The 22,986-nt window shown below is 45.7% G+C and overlaps 1 protein-coding gene across 3 annotated transcripts in view; it reads right to left on the reverse strand.

Annotated features, from left to right (window-relative positions):
- Positions 1-22,986, reverse strand: part of LAMB1 (laminin subunit beta 1) — a 108,246-nt gene that overhangs the window by 15,231 nt on the left and 70,029 nt on the right. For all 3 annotated transcript variants that reach the window (XM_029615392.1, XM_029615391.1, XM_029615393.1), the window contains 5 exons: positions 16,153-16,522; positions 10,947-11,125; positions 4,284-4,525; positions 1,198-1,401; positions 84-228 (listed from right to left, as the gene is read on the reverse strand). In XM_029615392.1, coding sequence (XP_029471252.1) covers positions 84-228; positions 1,198-1,401; positions 4,284-4,525; positions 10,947-11,125; positions 16,153-16,522 — 1,140 coding nt within the window. The remainder of the gene's footprint in view (positions 1-83; positions 229-1,197; positions 1,402-4,283; positions 4,526-10,946; positions 11,126-16,152; positions 16,523-22,986) is intronic.

The raw sequence follows: 22,986 nt of genomic DNA on the forward strand, positions 1-22,986 counted from the left end.
CTAGAGGGATAAGTCAAGGCTGCCCCAAACAAAAACCAGGACTACTGTTAAATCTTAAAATGCAAACGCAAAAGATTCCTTACGCATCAGAAATTCCCTGATTTGCTTGATGAGATTTCTCAGATCCTCGTTGCTTTTGTCCACTTTTTCCTTCGTGGTGTTGGTTTTCAGCAGAACTTCTTGGGCATTCTGTTTTGCTTCATCTGCTCTCAGTTTGGACTCGGATACCTAAAGGAGGCATTAATCGGTCACTGCTTTATGAATTCCTTGGACAACAACTTTTAGAACTGCTAAAGTGTACATGCCAGGAACAGAACTGGTCTTACGGTTCCAGTTAGGCCACAAACATGATTTTTTTTAGATTCCCAATAAACAAATCTCGGATAAAATCCCCAAACCAACCCATGCATTCAGTTGAAGGATTTTCTACCTGCTTTCTGAAGAGGTGCAGAGAAGGGCGACCAAAATGATAAAGGGAATGGAACAGCTCCCCTATGTGGAAAGACTAAAGAGGTTAGGACTTTTCAGCTTGGAGAAGAGACGGCTGAGGGGGGGATATGATAGAGGTGTTTAAAATCATGAGAGGTCTAGAACGGGTTAATGTGAATCAGTTATTTACTCTTTCAGATAATAGAAAGACTAGGGGGCACTCCATGAAGTTAGCATGTGGCACATTTAAGACTAATCGGAGAAAGTTCTTTTTCACTCAACGCACAATTAAACTCTGGAATTTGTTGCCAGAGGATGTGGTTAGTGCAGTTAGTGTAGCTGGGTTCAAAAAAGATTTGGAAAAGTTCTTGGAGGAGAAGTCCATTACCTGCTATTAATTAAGTTGACTTAGAAAATAGCCACTGCTATTACTAGCAACAGTAGCATGGGATCTGCTTAGATTTTGGGTACTTGCCAGGTTCTTATGGCCTGGATTGGCCACTGTTGGAAACAGGATGCTGGGCTTGATGGACCCTTGGTCTGACCCAGTATGGCATGTTCTTATGCAAGGTCATATTTGCTGGACAGTTATGAAAGGGAAAGAACTTTTTTAAAAGTTCTTTCCCTTTCAAGTTCCCTGTTCAGTTCCCTGTTCAGTTCCCTGTTCAGTTCCCTGTTCCCTGTTCAGTTCCCTGTTCAGTTGTCTGAACAGGGAACTTGTGTTCAGTTGTCCTTAGGATGCTTTCCATTCCCACATCCAAGAGTTACCATTTTGGAGAGCTGCTCAACTTCAGCCAGCGCGCTCAGGATCTCTTGGTCAAAGTTCACGGCCCTCTGCCAAGCATCGTGGGCCACTGTCACCAAGCCGCTGCAGCCCGCTCCACCACACTTCTTCTTCCCGTCTTCCGTCCTGCAGTTCAGGCCTCCGCATTCAGTGTCAGCACATGAGGCCCCCGCAGGGGTTCCACAGGTCTGAAGCGACACAAATCCCAGGTTAAGGAGATGCACATCCCAACTCAAAAAAAAAAGAAGTGAATATTCAAAAACCAGAGCGCACAAAGCATCAGACGTAGCAAGAAGTTTTCACTAACACAGTACTAACACCTGTAGTTATACTAACATGTTCCATAGGGATGTGCACACCGATTATTTTTGTTTTCTGTGGGGGAAGCAGTTTTGAATTTTATATTTTTTTTTGTTGTTTTATTTATTTATTGTTACATTTCATTTTTGCGCAAGCAATTTGCAAATTTTAGGCGCACTATTTATAAACTGTGCACACAAAACGGAAAACTAGACAAAACTAAAAATGTTTTTTTTTTCTCGTTTTGAAACGACATGAAATCCATTTCATTGCAGCTTTTATGCTGTTTTAAAATGCATTCACATCCTTAACATTTCAGTGAAGTAAGCACAGCGGCTGTGCCTCACAGCAATAGGAAATAATTACAAAGGCTTCACTAAACATCCTGTACCAATTGTGCAAATAGCAATGTATCCTAAGTTTATTTTTGTGTTGAAAAGTAGTGTGTCATCTACAACTTTTATGTCTTCAGTTAAAAGGACGCTCCCTTAGAATTTGAAATAGATCAAAAAACAAATACAGAATATAACTGCAAAGATCATCAAACCTGCCTATTTTCCCTACCTACTGTAATATTGTAGACCTTACTTGATCTTCAGCTTTAACCTCACATTCCCCACTGCTAAGGATCCCATCTGCTTTCCCCACGTTTCCTTGTATTGATATCATTTCTGTCCCTTATACCTTCTCCAGGGAGGCAGCTTCATTCGTAGTCTACTGCCCCTGCAGGTCTGAGAAAGCAATTGCACCGGGGGAACAAAACCATTTCCAGTCCTTGGTCAGTAGGGGGCCCTGCTAGAACTGTGTGTTGGGACACACTTGCCTTTATTCTTTGAACTTATGCCTACATTCTGGTCATTACAACTTGGTATTGGTGAAGTTATGATAAAGGAGAAAAAAGCAGTTTTTGAAAGGATCTTCTTCAACAAATGAAGATAAAAATTCCTGGTTCTCACTGCCATTCCACAGTTGTCTGTGCTGCCTCACCAGGCAAAATTTACCTAAGGGCCATACCAATGTAATCCCCTTCCCACCCACAACTAGCAGCTTTGTGGGAAGGGGATTACATTGGTACGGCCATTAGGTTAAATTTCACGCCTTAGAGCTGAATATTCATAAGGTTGTACATGCACAAACGGGCTTTTGAAAATTGCTAAGATCTATGCTACTTTTACGCATGTAACTCCTTTGAAAATTCACTCCTAAGGCTGTTTGCAGCCTCCTGTTTTTCAAGAGACCATGGTAAGCAGGAACTGTCTCCCAAAATGCCTTTGGGCATTCTGCCGTGCAAATCCTAGCTATGTTGGGTCTTACAAATGGATTGCAACACAAGTCACCACAGTCTGCAAACTATTCACTAGTGTTTGATGACTCTCCAGGCGGAATATGAAAACAATGCAAATCCCTAAACTTGCAGTCCTATTACTAGGATATTGTGTGTGGGAACCAACGTAACCTTTACTTCTGTCCATAACCAATGATCTTACATGAGCTCAGCTTTAGCCTGGAATTATGGGAAGCAGAATATTGTTACACAGAAATAACTTGATATATTAATGTTATTTTTCCCCCTTAGTTTGAATTATGAATCTGAAGGCTTTAGAACTTTGCTTTGCTGACGTGTGTCTACGGTATTAGGATATTAATGAGGCTTCAGATAAAGATCTGGCCAACGCTTCCATTCTGGTCTCAGACCCAGTCAGAGACTGGCTTTTGAAACTGTTTTTCTGAACATGAGATGAACTTTCCTTCGAGGTAAAATCAGAGTATTTCCTCTGCTAAAACTATCCAGAGGAAAAGATGGAAGTTTCTATGGATCGGGTCCCATGTTCTTCAGTTAGGGCTCGTTTTTTGTTTTTCCTGCAATGGTTATTCAAGTTTAATAATGTTTCTTATATTATTTATGACCCTAGTCAAAAACTGTGTTTCTCAGTGACAGATCTGTTCTTCAGGGCCAATCGCCCATTGACAGATCTGAAATTCCTCCACCCTCTTGAGCCTGTTTAGTTCTCTTCATTAGGATTTGACCACATTTAAATCCTGAGATGTTCCTTTTCTCATTAACTTTCATTGGGGTTATGGTATTGGACCCTTTCCGTTGTGGGTTTGAAAGTGGGGCTACGAGTTATGGGGTTGTTTCTTTTCTTTGAATTTTGTTTTGTGAATTTTTTTCTTTTGTAACTCCTAAAATATCTTCTCAAGGTATTCCTCGATGTATTATTTAAAACATTTAATCAATAAAGAAGGTATTAGTGGAGCTGAGCAGGATGAGCTGATGCAGCACAGTAGGGGAACCCTTAAGTAAGCTTTATAATAAAAATAAATAAATCTAAATCAAAGGAGTCATTTACTAGGTTACTATGTAAAGATAACTTTAATTTTATCCCCTATTTTTTTTGTTGTTTCTGCTTATTAGTACGTACTACATTTGTTGGGAGGTTTTTGTGTCACTTTGGAAGGGAAAATGACACAAAATGAATCTGGTGTTTTCACTGCACATCCCGACAGCGCTGCTGAATAAACTCTTGCACTGCGCCAAGACGACTCCATTTTTCACCAGGCCCCACAACTGTACCACAGTGCACAAATGTTCACTAGGCCCATCTTACCAAGCAGACCTATGACTTTTTAAATCAGATCAGCAGCGCCTTGCGCACAAAATCATATACGTCAATTTCTAATCAGTCCCTTGACCTGCTTCACTCCGAGTTACTGACCCTATTTTTTCCAACAATTGCAACTGAATTTCTCACACAGCGTAGTCCCATACTTTTTCTGCAACTGCAGACAGGTCCAGACTTTGCAGCTTGCCAGCGAGCTCATCCAAAAGGCGTGACTGGTCCTCTTGCTCATCCTTAAACCGGGCCTCGTTTTCACGTATTAAATCCTCCACTTTCTGGCGGGTTGCAGCAGAGTGGGCCACAGAGCCATCCGGGCTCACAGCAGAGGCATTGGCCCTGGCTTCTGCTTCCAGAGACATTAGAAAATAGTCGTTGATGCTGTCCATTGCACCTACAAAAACAAAAGGAAACTGCTCAGCGATGTTCATTCTGGCAGCACTGCCGAGGTCAGGAAAACATTGAGCTGGGGGCGGAGGTAGGGGGTGTTAGAAAACGGACAGCTGTGTGCAGTCTGTAAAACCAGAAACTAACAAGGAACTTGTTCTTTATGTACTCTACAAGCCGTTAAGCCCGTTAAAACGGGCTACATCCCTCTGTCTCTCACCTCCCCCTCATTCTCTCTCCCCTCCACCCCCTACCTCCCTCCCTCTCACCCACTCCTCCCACTCCTCCCTCTCCTCCCACTCAGTCCCTCCCTCCCACTCAGTCTCACTCCCTCCCTCCCCCCTCTCTTCCTCCCTCTCACTCTCCCTCAGTCCCACTCCCTCCCTCCCTCAGTCCCACTCCCTCCCTCCCCCCCTCTCTCCCTCCCTCTCACTCTCTCTCAGTCCCACTCCCTCCCTCCCTCAGTCCCACTCCCTCTCTCTCCTCCCCTCTCACTCAGTCCCTCACTCTCTCTGTCAGTCCCTCTCTCTCTCTCTCCTCCCTCGCTGCCACCGCCGTTAAAAAGGGCTACATCCCTCTGTCTCTCCCCTCCCCCCTCATTCTCTCTCCCCTCCACCCCCTCCCTCCCACCCACTCCTCCCTCTCCTCTCACTCAGTCCCTCCCTCCCACTCAGTCTCACTCCCTCCCCCTCTCTCCCTCCCTCTCACTCTCCCTCTGTCCCACTCCCTCCCCCTCTCCCCTCCCCCTCTCACTCTGTCTCCCTCCCTCTCACTCTGTCCCACTCCTTCCCTCTGTCCCACTCTTCCTCAGTCCCACTCCCTCCCCCCCCTCCCCCCCCCTCCCCTCCCTCTATGTCCCACTCCCTCCCTCAGTCCCACTCCCTCTCTATCTCCCTCCCTCCCACTCACTCAGTCCCACTCCCTCTCTCCCTCTCACTCAGTCCCACTCCCTCTCTCTCCTCCCCTCTCACTCAGTCCCTCCCTCTCTCTGTCCTCCCTCGCTGCCGCCGCCGCCGCTGCCACCCGCCGCCACCGGACGCCACCGCCACCCAACGCCGCCGCCGCTGGACGCCGCCATGCCGCTGCCACCCGCCGCCGCCGCCGCTACCACCGGACGCCGCCGCCACCACCCAATGCCGCCGCCGCCGCTGCCGCCACCCAATGCCGCCGCCGCCGCTGCCTCCCGCCGCCGCCGCCGCTACCACCGGACGCCGCCACCACCCAACGCCGCCACCGCTGGATGCCGCCATGCCGCTGCCACCCGCCGCCGCTACCACCGGACGCTGCCACCCAACGCCGCTGCCGCTGCCACTGGACGCCGCCATTGTTTTTTCTTTTTTTCTGACGCTGGCTCAGACTGACGTGCTCGCCCACACATGCGCGGTAGAGCTGGTCTCTACTGCGCATTTGCGGCACGTCGGTCAAGCTTCGTTTATTAGTATAGATAGGCCACCGAAGGTTAAACATAATGGACCAAGGTCCTTATCTCATCTTAAACGTGATGTGGGTATTTTTCTAAAGGATTTATGCTTGTAAATGGCCTTTTGAAACATTACCTGGGGGTGGGGTGGGTAGGCCTTGTGCATGTAAAAAAGCACATACTTTTAAGTGCACTCCATAAAGATGTACTGTGCAAGGGAGGGCGGGGGGGCGGTGAGGAGGCACAGATTCGGGTTGGGGAGGGCAGAATTTACCTGCATACTCTGGATTTCCTGAGCAGGTGTAAACTTTGTATATGTGAGTCGGTGCCCATTCCATGCACCCCCACACACTTTTTCCAAGCAGATTTATGCACAGAAATTTGCTTTGAAAATTCTGACTGAAGTCTGTAGGAGAAAAACTACCTGCAGACTTTGGCTTAAGTGGGCTGTTTGCCAACTACCCTCCCTAAGTTCATATAGAAAAAGGAAATAAGTCGACAGTGCCTGGGGACTGGCTCTTAAAAAGGGAGGACTGCAAATAAAATCAAAGCAAAGGACACAAAAATAAATGGAGAAATTACTTATCGGATAATTTTGTTTTCCTTAGTGTAGACAGATGGACTTAGGACCAATAGGTTATGCTCCCTTGCCAGGAGATGGAGACAGTTTTCAAAGCTGATGTCACCCTAGATACATCACTGCAGTGTCCTCAGCCCTTCAGTATTCTCCTCAAAAGCTACTGTGGACATACTATCGAAAAACCTTGATTTAAAACCGATAAGCGTAACTGTACTAACCAAACACTGAAACCCAGTAAGATTATAGATGCCCTGATCTAGGGACTAGATGACGGCTTACCCACAATCTCTTGGAACAGATATCCACTCCATGGGCGAATCCTTGGCACCGTTCTTGGCAGTCAGGGATGGGATGCTGAGTCCATCTGACTACACTAAGGAAAACAAAATTATCAGGTAAGTAATTTCTTCATTTCCTAGCGTGTAGCCAGATGGACTCAGGACCAATGGGATGTACAAAAGCTACTCCGGAATGGGGCATGAGGCTGCCCATGGTCCGGTTAATACCGTCCTTGCAAAGGCTGCGGTCCGGTTAATACCACCCTTGCAAATGCCGCATCTTCTCGGGCCTGTACATCCAGGTGATAGAACCTGGAGGTGGTGTACAAGGAGGACCACATCGCTGCTCGGCAGATACTGACAGCAGTCTATCTTCCCGTCCATGAGACTGCCTGAGCCCTGGTGGAATGAGCTTTAACTTGAGAAGGTAATGGCTTTCCTGCCTCCATATAGGCTCCTGTGACCATCTCTTTAATCCAGCGAGCTATGGTATTTTGCGAAGCTGGTTTGCCCTGTCTCCTTCCACCATGCTCTCATCCATGGCACTACTTCTAAGGTTGCCATCATCAAACCAAGAACTTGGAGATAGTTCCACACCGTCGGGCATATTGTGTTCATCAACTGACATGCCTGGGACATCGACCTCCATATCCATGTGGTTGGGAGGAAGACCTTGCCCTGTCTTGTGTCGAACGAGACTCCCAGATACTCCAACAACTGGGAAGGCTTGAGTCTGCTCTTGTCCAGGTTTATTACCCAACCGAGTTCCTGAAGCAAGGAGGTCGTCCTGTTGGTCACCTGGAGACTTTCTTCCATGGACTTGGCCTGGATCAACCAGTTGTCCAAGTACGGGTGTACCAGAATTCCTTCTCTTCTCAATGCTGCCACCACGACCACCATAATCTTGGAAAATGTTCTTGGGGTGGTGGCTAGGCCAAAGGGTTGTGCCCGGAACTGATAACAGCAAGCCAGTATGACAAAGCATAGGAAGCATTGGTGTTCTTGACAGATTGGAATATGTAGGTAGACCTCGGATAGGTCCAGGGAGGTTAGGAACTCTCCCGGTTGTATGGCCATTATCATGGAGCGATAGGTTTCCATGCAGAAATGACTCACTTGTAGGTGATGGTTGACACTCTTTGAGGTCTAGGATGGGGCGAAAGGACCCTTCCTTCTTGGGTACATTGAAATAGATGGAATAACGCCCCATATTTTCCAAGGGTGTAGGTACTGGGATTACAGTCCTCATCCTGAGGAGCCTTAAAAGAGTAATCTCCATTGCCTGCTTTTTGTGCTGGGAGTGGCAAGGAGACATCATGAATATGTCCTGAGGAGTGCTGTGAAATTCCAGTGAATATCCTTCTCGTGTGACTTCCAGTACCCACTTGTTCGAAGTGATGTCGACCCACCTTTGGTAAAAGAGAGACAGTCAACCCCCTTATCTCCTCATTCTGAAGATGGGTCGGTATAATTTCATTGGGAGGTTTGGGACAATCCTGAACCCGAACCCGCCCCTCTCTTGGGCTCTTGACTATGAAAGGACTGAATTCTTCCAAAAGGCTGAGACCTCTGAAATGTCAAGTTTCTGAAGGGTTGGAAAGATTGAGAGCCCCTCATAGGCAAGGGGCACTGCTTCTTCTTATCTTCCAGTAGCTGGGGGACTGGAGATTTGCCCCATTTACTGGCCAGTTTTTCCAATTTGATTCCGAATAGGAGTGATCCTTTAAAAGGTATCTTTGTAAGGTTGGCCATGGTGGTTGCGATGGCTGATCAATTCCACAACCACTACCACTGAGGCCACCACTACTGAGGCCACTCCTCTGGCTGAAGTACGGACTAAAAATCTGAGCCTGCGTCTGCTAAAAAGGCGGCGGTGGGTTCCATAGCCGTTCTGGGATACACCCCTGAATCATCCACCTCCTGAAAGAGAAGTAGGCACGAAAACACTACCAGAGCACAACAAGAAGCAATCTGTAAGGTCATTGCTACTGTGTCAAAGGCTTGTTTAAGAATAGACTTCAATCATCTATCGTGCACATCCTTTAAGGCCGCTCCTCCCGCCACTGAGATAGTTGTTTGCTTAGAAGCAGCGCAGACCAGAGCATCCACTTTAGGGAAATGCAAACATTCTTTTACTGCTGGATCCAGCGGGTATAGAGCTTCTAACACCTGGCCCCCTTTAAAACTTGTTTCTGGGGCATCCCATTTCAGGTCAATCAACTCCTGGATGGATTCCAATACTGGGAAGTAGCAAGAGGCTTTGTGCAAGGAAATCAGAATGGGATTCTTCTTTGGTTCCATCATAGATTCTGCTCCGGGAATTCCCAGGGTCTGGGAAACCAAGGCCGGCAATTCATCTCTATGAAAGAACCATAATAAGGTTCTAATCCCAGGGGAATTTCCCCTTCTTCTAAGGGATCTTGCTCTTCGTCTGTGCCATCAGGATCCCCACCTAGAGATACCCTTGGTCAGGCGGGGCATGCCTTGAGGTCTGCCAACAGAATGGGAGAGGGAGAATGGGCCAGCTGGGGTTCCATCCAGACAGGGACAAGCGAGGAAGTAGACTGTGCCTGTACAAAGGCCTGTAGTCCCTGGAAAAACTCCATCCAAGAAAAGGTCGCCAGGTCCATGCCTAGCCCAGGGGGAACTGGGGTGGGCCCAGCCGAGTTTCCCTCTTCCATGGAAGACCCAGCCAAGGGGTTACTCAGATCCAGAGTACTTCCAGTTAAGGCTGCCAATCCATCATCTGATGGGAGGAGCCGGGCTCAGCAAAGCCCAGGGAGGCCAAATCCCCTTGGGCTTCCTCACAGTGCTGACAAGTTGGAATCCAAGTCAGGCTGATAAGCCCTAACATGACAAGCAGCACAGAGAGCAAGGCACTTATGTTTCTTGGCTGCCAACGCCATTGGCGGCAGTAACTGTGTGTTCAATCGGCTCACACACATTTTGAGTGCCTAGGCGGGGTGCAGCGAGGCGCATGCACAGCCCATGCACCCGGCTTTTCCTGTATCCTGTGCTTGCTTTATTGTGCACGTAAGTACGTGCATGACATTGTGTGCAGAGCTGATGCACTGCGCGTACCGATATCCTATGGTGGGCAACAAGAGACACACAAAGATGCATGGAAGATGACGTCGTCACGGTCTACCATGCAGTGTGCCGACCAAGCTTAAAGTGGGGCCTAGCCCACCGGGGGGCCGCTCAACCCACTTGGAAGCCCACTTCCCTATGCCCCAAAGGGATCAGGAATGACATAGGTATGGTGTGCCAAGCAAGGATACCAGAGGAAGTCTTACTAAATCCCCTCTTCACTGAAGATAAATATTCTTTTTTTTTTTTTTTAAACTTACCTGGGCTCAGCGCTTACCGGCTGAGTACAGAGACAGTCTCCAGCTGTAGGGGAGAGGGCTTTGGCCGTCATCGCCGCACTTGGCTTCCTGCACCCACTGCCTTTCAGCTACTTGAGCAGCAAAGTCCACGCTGGGAACCGGTTACCGGACCAAGGCATAACTCTGAGGGATCTCGGAAATCACCTCAGGAATTCGCAACTGGGGGAGGGACCTTTAGGTATCACTGCAGGAGAGCGGGGCTCAATCTTTTCTCCAATTTAAAAGTAGAATTTCTTCTTCCAAAAGGTACAGCGATCCCCAAAGGGAAAGCAAGTCTGCATCTGCTGGAGATGGAGAAATATTGAAGGGCTGAGGTCACTGCAGGGGTGTATCTAGGGTGATGCCAGCTTTAAAACCTGATTCTGTCTCCATCTGCTGGCAGGGGAGCACAACCCATTGGTCCTGAGTCCATCTGGCTACATACTAGGAAAGCAATTTCTTTTGCAAACTGCTATTCTTGCATACTCCCAGACAGAGGCATTGCTAGGTAGCTAAAAGATCTGAGACACAGGCCCATAAGCTGTCTGCTTTCCATCCACCAAGATTTTGATAATTTCATCAACGCAGTCATGATCAACAGCCAACTTGTTCAGATGGATAATGTTTGAATATAGGCCTCCCTATTTGGTGATACTATGAAAACCATCTAGCTTTGAGAGCATTTTCCCAGTAACTACATTTATTAGCTAAAGAGTTTTTTCTTTTGCTGCTCCCAGCCATCCCTCTCCCTCCACCCCCACCCTAATCCCCCAGATGCTCACCTCGGACATCAGAAATCTTGATGAACTCCAGCTGCTCGGCCAGCTCTTTAACCACTCTCCCGAGCTTCTCTGCGTCTGCCTGCAGAGCACTCACTTCACCTTCTGTCCTGTTACTCTCCAGCTCTGCCAGGCTTTTCTCTACTTCAGCTATCTTTTCGCTAACATCGGTTTTTAGCTTCCTGTAAACAAAGCATCAAGTTACTCAAACTTTCTAATGTATCTGCCTACACATACACACAAACAACAAAAAACCCAAGAAAAATACAAATTCTTTTTTTTTTCACATTAAAATTCCTTGCAAGATCATGTCAGACTACGCAGACAGACTTCTCAGGGGGGCACAGATTAAAAACATTTTATTCAACAATTTTGAACTCAAGGCAACAGAGAGAGGCCTTCATCAACAGCTGCTCTGTGTCAGATTAACTTGAGGCAGATTCCAGGAGACTTGTGTAATGCTCTTAAAGGACAACTGCATAAGTCATAATGTCAGACACTAAAAGCCAGACCAAATTTGCTCTGCAGCCTACACAAGTTAGAAGTGCACTTTAGATTACTACAAACTCCTGGGACAAAGACAACTTTCAGATAACCAGAACAATGGGCTCTTCAACTTCCTTTTGCAAGCCTCTCGTTAACCAGTTGATGGCCAAAAAGCCACTAAATGTCATTGGATTCCTTCCCCTCACCCCTCTCATATAAGATATATATATTAAGGATGGATTGTTTTATTTATATCTATAGCTATCTTTATCTATCTCTATATAGATAGATAGATAGATAAATCCATTCTTTTAATTTTAGTTTTACTAATGACGAAAAATCAAATATTTTCCTCCATGAAACGCAAAATCTCATCCCATAAAGCTCCAGGACTGATGTCCTATGAAAGACATCATAACAAGTTGTATTGCTTTCTGGGTCTCCTATGTTTCACCGATATCCAATATTTTCCAACCAGGAGTCACTTTGGCAATATAAATATGTAAATAAATCAATCAATCAATCAATTAATTAATTAATAAATAGACAGACCTTTAATGTGAGAGTCAGTATCATTGCCGGACAAAGTGGCTTGCACCCTGGACAAAGGGAGGTCTCCCTCCAGTGATGCAGCTGCTGGGGGTGGGCGAGGGCTGCAGGATGCCCCTAGCTTGTATAATTAAAACAAAATCTGTGCCTCCACATTCTCTCTCTCCCTCAGCCCATCTGCCCCTGCCTCCTCCCCCCCCCCACACACTGCCCCCAGTTCTCCCCCACTCCCCCTGCCCATCATAGCCACTCGACTACTACCTGCCTCTCCCATCAGGTCCCCACCCCTATCCCTTCCAAACTGACTCTTCTCCCCCAACTTCTCTGGAGGCTTGTTGCTGGTGCTGCCTCTGGCACAACTGTTTTCTTCTGGCAGCTGTCAGTGAGTCTGAGCCACCCGCCCGTTGCCTGAAATCCCATGACCTCACAGTCCCTCAGGAACGGCGCAGGAGTTCGGATATCGCATGGCTCAAACTCGCTGAGAGTCGTATGTACATTTACTGTGCTATAAAGCAGACTACGGAGAATCCTGGGAATTGATTGGTTCAATTTGTAATGCACTAATTAAGCATGGGCAGGGCAATATTCAGAGCCATTTCTGCATGCAAAATAGTATTTTACACATGGATGCTTTGAAAACGGCCTACCTTATCTGGGTGAAAAAGTATGCACGTGGTGCCAGTTTGCGCATACGTTCACACAGAAAGAGTGGAGGCATCCATGGAGGCGGAGTCTGGGCAGAGGCATGTGTGAAAGCTTCTGCATATACATGCATAATCTTGTGAGGAATTAAGTCCCTGCATGAATAGCGGGTGCAGGCCTGTGTGTATACGTTTTCCCGATTCAATTTTCAAAAGGAAACTTTTTCCCTTTGAAATCTGACAAAGTCTGTGGGTAAAAAGTACCAACAAACTTTACACAGTTGTGCACTGTTTGAAAGTTGACCTGTAAAGCACTAATCATATTTCATTTAGTAATTTATCAATTACCTTTCTGTCAAAAAAAAAAAAAGTGCTCAACTCAGTGTGCAGTAATAACATCAAGCATATAAATGAACAGCATATAAACAATAAAGATATTCCAGTCAAAGAGAACAAGACATTAACATCAAGATCAATCATATAAAAGAAAACACGTTGAAAGCACTAAGGCACAATAGATGTGCACTGCTGGCAAATACCGGACTGGTTTCAGCCTTCTGAGAAGTGACGATATCCTGCTCTAACATACCATAGATGCGTTGAGGTCCTCTAGGGTGGAGAATTGGACTTGTCAGTATTTTTATGAACTTGTTGGCCCACCCAATCAGCCAAGTTGCTCTTGCCTACTCTGTTACTGCAGACATCTTCCTCACTCTCTTTGACAATTTGACTGTCAAGGTCCTAAGCGTGCTTCCAACTTCTCAGGTGGCCAAAATCTTTCTGGTATTCACCAATGCTTCACGTCTGTTGTGTCTTAGTAATTTCTGTGTGTTACGTTTTGTTTGACGGTTCTTGATGTTAGCATCTTGTTGTATTTCCCTGTAGTATTTTTAATGTTATTTATATGCTGTGTTTTTAAATATGCTTGGCATTACTGTTGTACATCACCTTGGGTGGGCCTTTTTTTTTTTTTTCCAGAAATGCGACTGATAGATTTGAATCACTGTTTTGGGTACTACACGCCTGCTGAGAAGAGATTTCAGCACAAATCAAAACCCAAGAGATAGCTTGAAAATTTGAAATGATCACGAAATAAATTCAGCTATACAAAAAGGAGCTCAAGAGGTTTATAAAAGGTATCTTCCGACCGTCATATATTGCCTCAAGATGCTTTTTGGCTTATATATGAAGCCCATGAAGCACTGGGCTTATCTAATCATGGGTCGCAAGAATGCCTAGTATTCTCCATACGGAGCTATAGCACAAGATAAGGCACTGTATGTTAAACAACTATTAAGTGCACTTATCTTAATCCAGTGAAAGCATAAGCAGTCCTATCCCGCATATGCTTTCAGTGGATTAAGTGCACGTAATAGTTGTTTAACATACAGTGCCTTATCTTGTGCTATAGCTCCGTATGGAGAATACTAGGCATTCTTGTAACCCATGATTAGATAAGCCCAGTGCTTCACGGGCTTCATATATAAGCCAAAAAGCATCTTGAGGCAATATATGATGGTCGCAAGATACCTTTATAAACCTCTTGAGCTCCTTTTTGTATAGCTGAATTTATTATTTCGAGAAGAGATTGCAGGCATATGCTACTCACTCAATAAGAGAGTATTGTCTCCCATTTCCTCCGAGGATCCCTCCAAGCCCATGAGATATCTTATTTCTATATCTCCTCTTTCTCTTTTTTTTTTCTTTTGAAAAGGTACGTTTTGAGTAGGACTTGTGTTGCAGGCCCGGTATCAGTGTGGTAGCCCTCCTCCGAGCTCCTTCCATCCACTCAACAATGTTCTTAACAAAAGTGGGAACCAGAGAAGTGAACACAGTGCTGAAGGTGGACTCTAACCAGCGATCTGTACAAAGCCAGTATCACTTCTGTCTGCCTACAGGGAATTCCTCTCTTTATGCAACCAAGCATATGGTTAATTTCTTCTATTGCTGTGGCAATTTCATGTCCATCAGTTAATTATTCCTTGGTATATTTATACAAAAATATATTTATTTATTTTTTTAATCTATCAAGTTTTATATACCGTCGTTCGGTTTCACCATCACAACGGTTTACAAAGTTACGATGGTTAACAAGATTTCCAAAACAGGTTCAAATGATTGTTAACATAGAGACATCAATTTGCAAATTTTTTTTTTTTTGCCATTTTGGTCCAATTCATACCATTCTGCTAGGACTTTGCTGTGTGTAACCCACCTGCATTCACAAACCTAGCTGCTTTTTCACTGTGCCAATGGGCAACTAACCCCGTCCCATAAAAGCTGAGGGTTTCATGTTCTGAGGCAGGGCTCCCAAACCTGTGCTGGGGACCCCCATAGCTAGTCATGCTTTCAGGATATCCACAACGAATATGCATGAGATACATCAACATACATCAGACAACCCAGCATATGCTAAGTTAGCTCATTAGCTTTATGGCTATCCTGAAAGCCCAACTGGCTGCGAGGTCCCCGGGTCAGGTTTGGGAAGCTCTGCTCCGAGGCATGCAATACCTGGCACTACCAGGGATCCCTTCAGGCACTAACAATTTCCCATACTAAGAAATGAAATCTTTCTGTGAAATTTCATTTTATTATATATCCGTTTGGCCAATGTTTCGGGCCGTGCATCACCATGGTTCCCAGATTGCTTTTGAAGCACTACACAGCCTTTTTTTTTTTTTGGGCAGGGGATGATTTTTAGTTATTCTTTTACATCTCTTTTGGTAGTAGAGTGGGAGTGGAACCGCCTGCATTTGGACTACCATTTTGACATATATTTGAAACAACAGAAGATCACTGTTAGGGCTTCAGCTCTGAACTTGTTTCTGATTGATTTCAAACTCATTTGGTAAGAAAAGCTAAATCAGAACCGCACTGTGTGTACCGCAGCACAGTCTGCTGCACAAGTTACTCATGGGGAAGCCACCAGGTCCGGGGGAGCGCATTCTTTTAAATTCTCCTGCTACATTAGAAATTAACTCCTGTTCGTTCCGAAGATTTTGGGGGCCCCTCACATCTCTTCTTGAGAGAGAAGATACCTTGGGAAGGCCAGAAACACTGAGGCTGACATTTGAAAGATGTAGGTGACTAGATCTGCCAAATTGAAAATGTTCCCAGAACTCCTAAATTTAAGTACCTAGTTTTAGGCTTCTGAAAGGGGGCTGGGTCAGGGAAGGGGTGTGCTTGGGGGAACGAATTTAAGCGTCAGCTCTGATTTCCAGTGCTAGATGCCTACAGTTAGGCAAGTGAATAGCAGGCGTAATTTAGAAGCCTCAGTTTTAGGCACCCAAAGTTAGGCATTTATTTTCAGCCCAAAACAAATGCCCCTAAGTTTGGCTGAAAATAGGAACCACATTTAGGGGCCTAAATTTAGGCATCCAGCTTTATTTGAATATTGGCCTCACTGTGTCTGTGGCATCAATGCTGCTGTCCTGGTAGGTCAGCAGGTTCATATAAGACAAGTATGGCCACCACATTTCCCCAGTCTTGAAATGGAGTACAGGTTTTAGATCTTTGACAGGTGCTCTACTTACTCTGCTTCTTCAAAGAGATTTTCAATGTTCTGAAGAGGCTGAGCGGCAGGATTCTGAGCAAGGATGCTCTTAATTTCATTCATTTTTTCTTCCATGTTGTTGATGGTCTGCTGGTAAGGGCCAGTGACTCCACTGAATTTGATGGCGTTGGCTTTCTCCAGAAGTTGCTGTGTCCTGTTATCCAGCTCTTTAATGATGATATCCCAGAGAGCAAAGCACTGATGGCACGGAGCACAGTCTGGGAATGTGTCTGAGTAGCCCCGGGCACACTTATCACAACGTGGTCCCTCAATGCCCTTGTTACAAATGCACCATCCTGTAGAGCGATCACACTGAGGTGTCTGAATGCCTTGCAAATCACAGTCACAGGCTGAAAAACAAAAGAAAAAAAACCACAAAAGGTTAATCAGCTCCGAATCAAGTCGTTAGGTCACATCAGTGTGAGGAGGAAAGCTCTGACTTACAAAATAGAATCTGCTTATAAGAATTCCTTTCATCAATAGTATGTCATGCCCACATTTCACAAGGATTCTATATCCCTTCTCCAGGGCTTCCCAAATCCATCCAGATGATCCTACAAACAATCAGGTCTTCAGGATGTCCACAGTGAATATGCATGAGACAGATTTGCATTTGCCTGCTCTCCAATGTACGTCATTTTATCTTATACATATTCACTATAGATATCCTGAAAACCGGACTGTTGGTGTCACCAGGAGAGAATTGGGAAGGCCTGGCCTACTTCAAAGAGCTTATAACCCAAGTTTGAGCATGGTGGAGGCAGGGTTAAGAATGTGACTTTAAAAAATATTCATTCAAGAACCCAAAGTGGTCCTTGATATATCACTAATATTTGTCACCGTATTCTCATGTTCTGCTTGTAAGAACTTCTTGGGGCCAATATTTAGCCACTGAGCGGTTCAGCTAGTTAGCCGGATAAACCTAGCAGGTTGCACCACTGAATATACCCAGTTATCTTAAAGTTAGCCGCATGTTTACTGGCTAACTGTATGACAAGTTAGCAGCATGATCAAAGTTAACCACATAAGTTAAGTGGCTTACTCCAAATATTAGAGTTAGCTGCATAACTTATGTGGCTAACTCTGCTCCTCCTGGAAACGCCTCCCGCCCATGGAGTTGCACAATTCATGTGGCTTTAATATTGCTGGGTAACCATTTAGATGCATATTCAGTATGGACCTCCTATCCAGTCATTAGTGGATTCCTAAAGAATGAATCAAATGCACTACCAATTAGCACAGACCAAATGAATAACTTGGTCTTCCATAAAATTCTACTGAGAGGGATGGCGTGAATGGAAAATAAATTCATACACATACAGCCCACTCAGCCAACCAATCTCCTCACGGTAACTCACATGGGCAAAGGCCATCCAAACAAACCAGCACAGAGGAAGCGCAGGAGAAGGTAAGATGTTCAAATGTGCCTTCTAATTGATCTTAATTTTACATGTTCATGATTCTGATTTTCAGTTAGTAAGGTCTGTGGCAGACACAGAGACCTTACTATTTTAAAGCTTGGCAAGAAACGCCCTTAGCTTTGTCCATGCCACCCTATTTCAGTAAGCGGGTCTGGGTGCATTTTTCAAACCTCACAGCACCCTGTGAAGCATGAATAAAGCCAGTTCTTTATTCTCAGGGTATTTTTTACCCTCTCTCTTTAGAGTCCCAGCTTCTAAAACATTTTGCATATAGTTTCAGCAACCCCTCAGCTCAGAGCACCCAGTCTTGCTTGCTGTCTTCTGATATCAGACCTTCACCAAATAAGGTCCCACCATCTAAAAACAGAATCCATTAGGATGCGGAAAAAAAGGCACATCTGGCTGACCATCTTTCAATGATGGAAAAGTCGGTAATATTATAGTCTCCTTCACTCACTCCAGGTAAAGAGCACTTTTTCATAGAGCTATACAGAATAGGGATGTGAATTGTTTTAATAATGAATTGAAATATCGTACGATATTTCTCAATTTGTTATATATCGGTAAAAAAGCGAAACATTTTTCCCCCCGAATTTGCATGAAAATCGTTTTTCGGGTTAGTGTGCGTTAACAGAAAACCGTATTTTTTGTTATTTTTTGTTTGTGTGCGCTAACTCATTAGCGCACACAAACCCGAAAAACGATTTTTCACTAAAAAATAAAATGCCGATCCGCGGGAAAACGAGATTTTCCCGTGGCCATATGAACCCGAAAGCGCAAACGATCGGGCACCCGATTCACATCCCTAATACAGAATTAGATGACAGACATCACAGTAACTCGTTTTAATCCCATTTAACCCATTTTGGAGGCCTGCACCCAGAAAGCGGAGCTCCCGCCTTCCCTCTCCCCCTGCCAGGCCGGTCAGTGAGATGCAGGCTTTCAGAAAGAGGCACACGAAACACTGCCAACACATCAGCTGCCTCTATCTTAAAGTTTCTCTGGTAGGTGGTGCTGGTGGTGGTGGTGGGGAGAATGTCTAGGGCTCATACAACTTTACCCTTACGTGGGGGAAAAAAAAAGTTCTCTCTCTTATTTCCTCACAGGCCGATGCAGTAATCTGGATGTTAAGAAAATGCACTGGTTTTCAGAGCACATTTTTAAAGCCCAGATGCAATAAACTAGTGCTATGCTAATGCATCATGAGTTTAAAAAAAAAAAAAAAAAAGCATGTTGTGTAAAATGTGTGTCAGGCCCAAGCCGAATGCCCATTTTAACTCGGGAAGGTGGGGTGGGGAAGGCATCACTGAGAGGCCGCTGCCGCTTTCCTGGATAACTACTGATCTATCCGGCTGCAGTGAGCTGCTGTCAGATAGCCGGATAAATCAGTAATCATCTGCACGGTTCACTGTTAGTCACATAAATAGTTGGGGGCAGATTTTAATAGGTACGCGCGCAGCCTACATTTGTGCGCGCTACCCGACGCGCACAAACGTACGCCCGATTTTATAACCTGTGCGCGCAGCCACATGCATGTTATAAAATCAGGGGTCAGCGCGTGCAAGGGGGTGCACACTAGTGCACCTTGTGCGCGCTGAGCCCTCGGGGAGACCAGCTGGCTTTCCTCATTCCCCCCTCCCCCCACCTTCCCCTAGCTGACCCGCCCCAGCCCGAAAAAATCCCCCCAGTACCTTTATTTCACAAGTTACAAGCCCCCGGAACGCCCATTTTTTTCAAGCCCTGGGACTTACATGCGTCCCAGGGCTTTATGCGAGCCGCTGGGCCTTTTGAAAATAGGCCCGGCGCACGTAACCCCCTTACGCGTATAGGGCTTTGAAAATCTGCCCCGTGCTGAACTGCACCGGATACCCAATTAAGTATTGACTTATCCTGCTAAATGGCAAAGGTTCGCCACTACCAGATGGCTGTATAAATCAGTACTTATCCGGGCTTACCTAGATAACTCAGTACGTCCTGTATCTGGCTGAGTGTTCTGGACCTTTTTCACTTTTTTCTTGGTTTTAAAGTGCCAGTGTAGTAGCGCTAGAAACTTAACTCCAGCTCTGGCCCAGGGTTTAAGTTTGCAGCAGTAAGAAAGGTGTGCTGGCCAGATGCAGTCTCTCTGCATCAGGAAGACTGCTTAATGCCCTCATTTTGCATGGGATTTCCATGGGCGGGCACCAAGCAGCACTCCTGTTTAGAAACGCACATTTTCTGCGCACAAAAAACTCCTTGCTGCATCAGCAGTAAGTTCTTTGCACAGAAAATGTGCACTGAAGTGCAAGGAAGAAAGGTGCCTGCTGAACGCATCTCTCTGCAGCAGCCTGTCAGCGATATTTCCATTTGAATGACCTCTTTAAAAGTAGAATTTGCTCTCTGGAGACAAGATTTACTTTTTGTTTTTTTTTTTTTTAATTACTTAAGTTCTAAGCAACCAGAGTGTAGGAAATTAGGAGAAACCACATCAAAGCTGATAGAGACAGAATCAAAAAAACCTGTGGGGAGAGGGGTGGGGGAAGGAAGAGAAGGGAGGCTTTCACACCATACTGGGGGGGGGGAAAAAAAGCTTCCTACTTTGATGTTTGGCAAGTTAAAAGTCTTCTGACAATGGCTGACAGATATTTCACAAGTAAAACAGTCTGCAAAGCTGTCAAGAAGTCCGAGGCTGAAGAGAATGTGCAGTACTTGGAGAAGGCTTTGGCCTTCAAAGCTTCCAGAGAAATTGCAGACAAAAATCAACAGATTCAAAAGAACATCACATTATTTGGAGGGGGAAGTGGGAGAGGGGCAAATCAATCTAATCTCCTCAAAAGCACAGCCAGGACTCCCTGGCAGATCAGGAGAGTCTTTTCTGACATCCCACAGCCACCAGAAGAGATCCAGAGGGCCCCATGAGCTAACGCGGGCTCCCGTCGATGTAGATTTTCCTGACCTTGCTTCAAGAAATGACATCGCATGCCTGCAAGTAAACCCTACAGCCGCATGGGAATCGCCGCCCTCTCCGATTCGACAAAATTCATCTCATCCGCACAATTATAATCCCATCCGCCGCAAATCTGAGGTTTGACCCGAGAAGTGCTTAGGAACCCGTCTGTGCGAGGAGGGTCGCTCAGGCCTCCCTTTCAGATGAGCATTCCTACCGATGACAATGGTTGGTTATTATCGCGCTCACAAGCGCTGGCACTGCATTCCATGACCTTAGCAAGCCTCATCCCTGATCCTCCTTAAAAGCCCTTAATTACCCCGCATTATACTTCCAAAGCAAAATGAACTGCAGGGCGAAAGGAAAAAAAAAAACACAAAACAACCCCCTGTTATACAATGCATTCTTGCCATAGCTAAAGATGCCGAAGAACAAAGGAAGACACAAAGAAAGATTTGTTACAAGCCACGGGCCCAAGTTAGCCGCAAATCTTCTGGAGTGCGCACAGGCTACCATACTTTAAATAAAAGACAAACACCGACAAAGGAATTGTACATGCACATTCAAGAAATGTTAAGCAAAATTGGTCCCTCCCTGTTCGTCAGTTAGGCTTAGGTTGGAAAGGGGGGTGGGGAGGAGACTTGGAACAGCTTTATATTAAATCTGAGAGTTCATGCATTTTTATAATCTCTTCATGTGGAGTTTATATTCCCCACCCCCACCCTCAAGTATTTTTCACCATGAAGGATCTAAAAAACGGATTCTAAGAAACGGAAAGGTTGATATTGAGAGAACTGGCGAACGAGTGTTATTGGGGAAAAGATGTGTGTGTGTGATGTGATCCGGATATTCCCTTGGCCTTACCCCGATAAAAGTCTGCTGCTGAATCTGGAAACCTTATGCAGATAACTTTATCTGGATAAATTTAGGTCGGGTGCTTTTCTGACCTACACGGGTAATTTCAGCTGGCCTGCATTCACTGGCTGAAGTTTAGTCCTGTCCCTGGAAAACCCCTCGGCATCACCTCTTTTTATCGGGGTACATTTAGCGTGCACTAAATTTATCCCTCCGTGGGGGGAATATTCCAATCCTGGCTTTTGTCCAGATAACTCCAACATTTAGCCAGACAAACAGGCTGATGCGATATGGATGTGCTAAACGTGTGTCCAAACTGGGCACACGTTTTATTTAATGCACGCGCAATCGTCTCTCCTGGGCGCCCGATGCAACACGCAAATGAGCAGCCTCGCTAAAAAGGACACGCTAGGGATAAATTGTGTCTCGCTAGCGTGTCTATGGCATCGGGCGCCCAGGAGACGTGGCTGTGTGCGGGTTAGGAAAACGAACGCTCAATTTAGGAGCATCCATTTTTTCCCATGGCAGCTATTTTACCGGCATAATACACATGCACCAATATACATGCCCTGGAGCGTGCATATTCTGGGTGTATATTGTGCGCCCTGAAAGTTTGTTTTTTTATGTCGACTATTTTTTTTTTTTGCATGGTGCTGCTTTCTGTGGTTCTTCCTATTTAGTATCTCGATGATATTAAGTAGGAGGAACCACTAAAAAGCAGATTTTTTTGTTTTTAAGTTGAGCCCTTGACGTGCGGGAAGACTTTACGCCTGCTCCAGGGCAGGGGTGAAATTTTACAGGTTAAAAAGTGTGCCTCGGGTGCACGGGGATTTTTTGCATTGCAGGGTAATAGTGCCTCATCTACATGGCATTTACATGTGATGAGCGCTATTAGCTACGCCTTTGTTTGGATGCGCTGATCCTCTTTATCACATCGGAGGGGGTTATGGACGTGCATCCAACCGCTTGTTAAGCTGTGCAGTAGACTGGGCGTGTTTTATTGCATCAGCCTGAAAGTCTTTCAATATCTACTTCTGAGCATCTAAATTTATGCATCTGCGATGTCCCTAAATTAGGTGCTCATTTTTCACCAAACCTAGGAGCCTAAGTTTTCAGCTGAAAATTCACCTAAATGTAGGTCCTAAATCTTAGGTAGATAAATTTAGGGTTTCTGTACTTTGGCCTAGATTTAGGAACCTAAGGGCAGGATTCATCATTCCTCGCAGAATGATGAATCCCGCGAAAAAGGGGGCAGGAGGCGAAGGGGGGTGCGGGCCTGCGAAAGGCCGCAGCCGTTCGCACCGCGGCGGTGCGATTTCGCCGGCCATGGTGGGGCTGGCTGTCGCTATTTGTTGCACTACTGCCGGCAATAATGTTCCTCACATTATCGCAGGCAGTGGTGCCGTGGCCAACTCCTCCCCCTCCCCGCCCCGACTCCTCCCCTCCCCTAATTTGCATTATATCGCATGCGAAAAGGCCCTTTTTCGCATGCGATATGGCCTTATTGTGTGCAATAAAGCTTTGAAAAATAATCACCTAAGTTAGATGCCCAGTGCTAAAAATCAGTGCTAAGCATCCTTTTTCTCCCTGCCCTAACTCTACCTTCATAGCTGCC

Source organism: Rhinatrema bivittatum, chromosome 9 (genome assembly GCF_901001135.1).
Source record: "Rhinatrema bivittatum chromosome 9, aRhiBiv1.1, whole genome shotgun sequence".
In the NCBI taxonomy this organism is placed as follows: Eukaryota; Metazoa; Chordata; class Amphibia; order Gymnophiona; family Rhinatrematidae; genus Rhinatrema; species Rhinatrema bivittatum.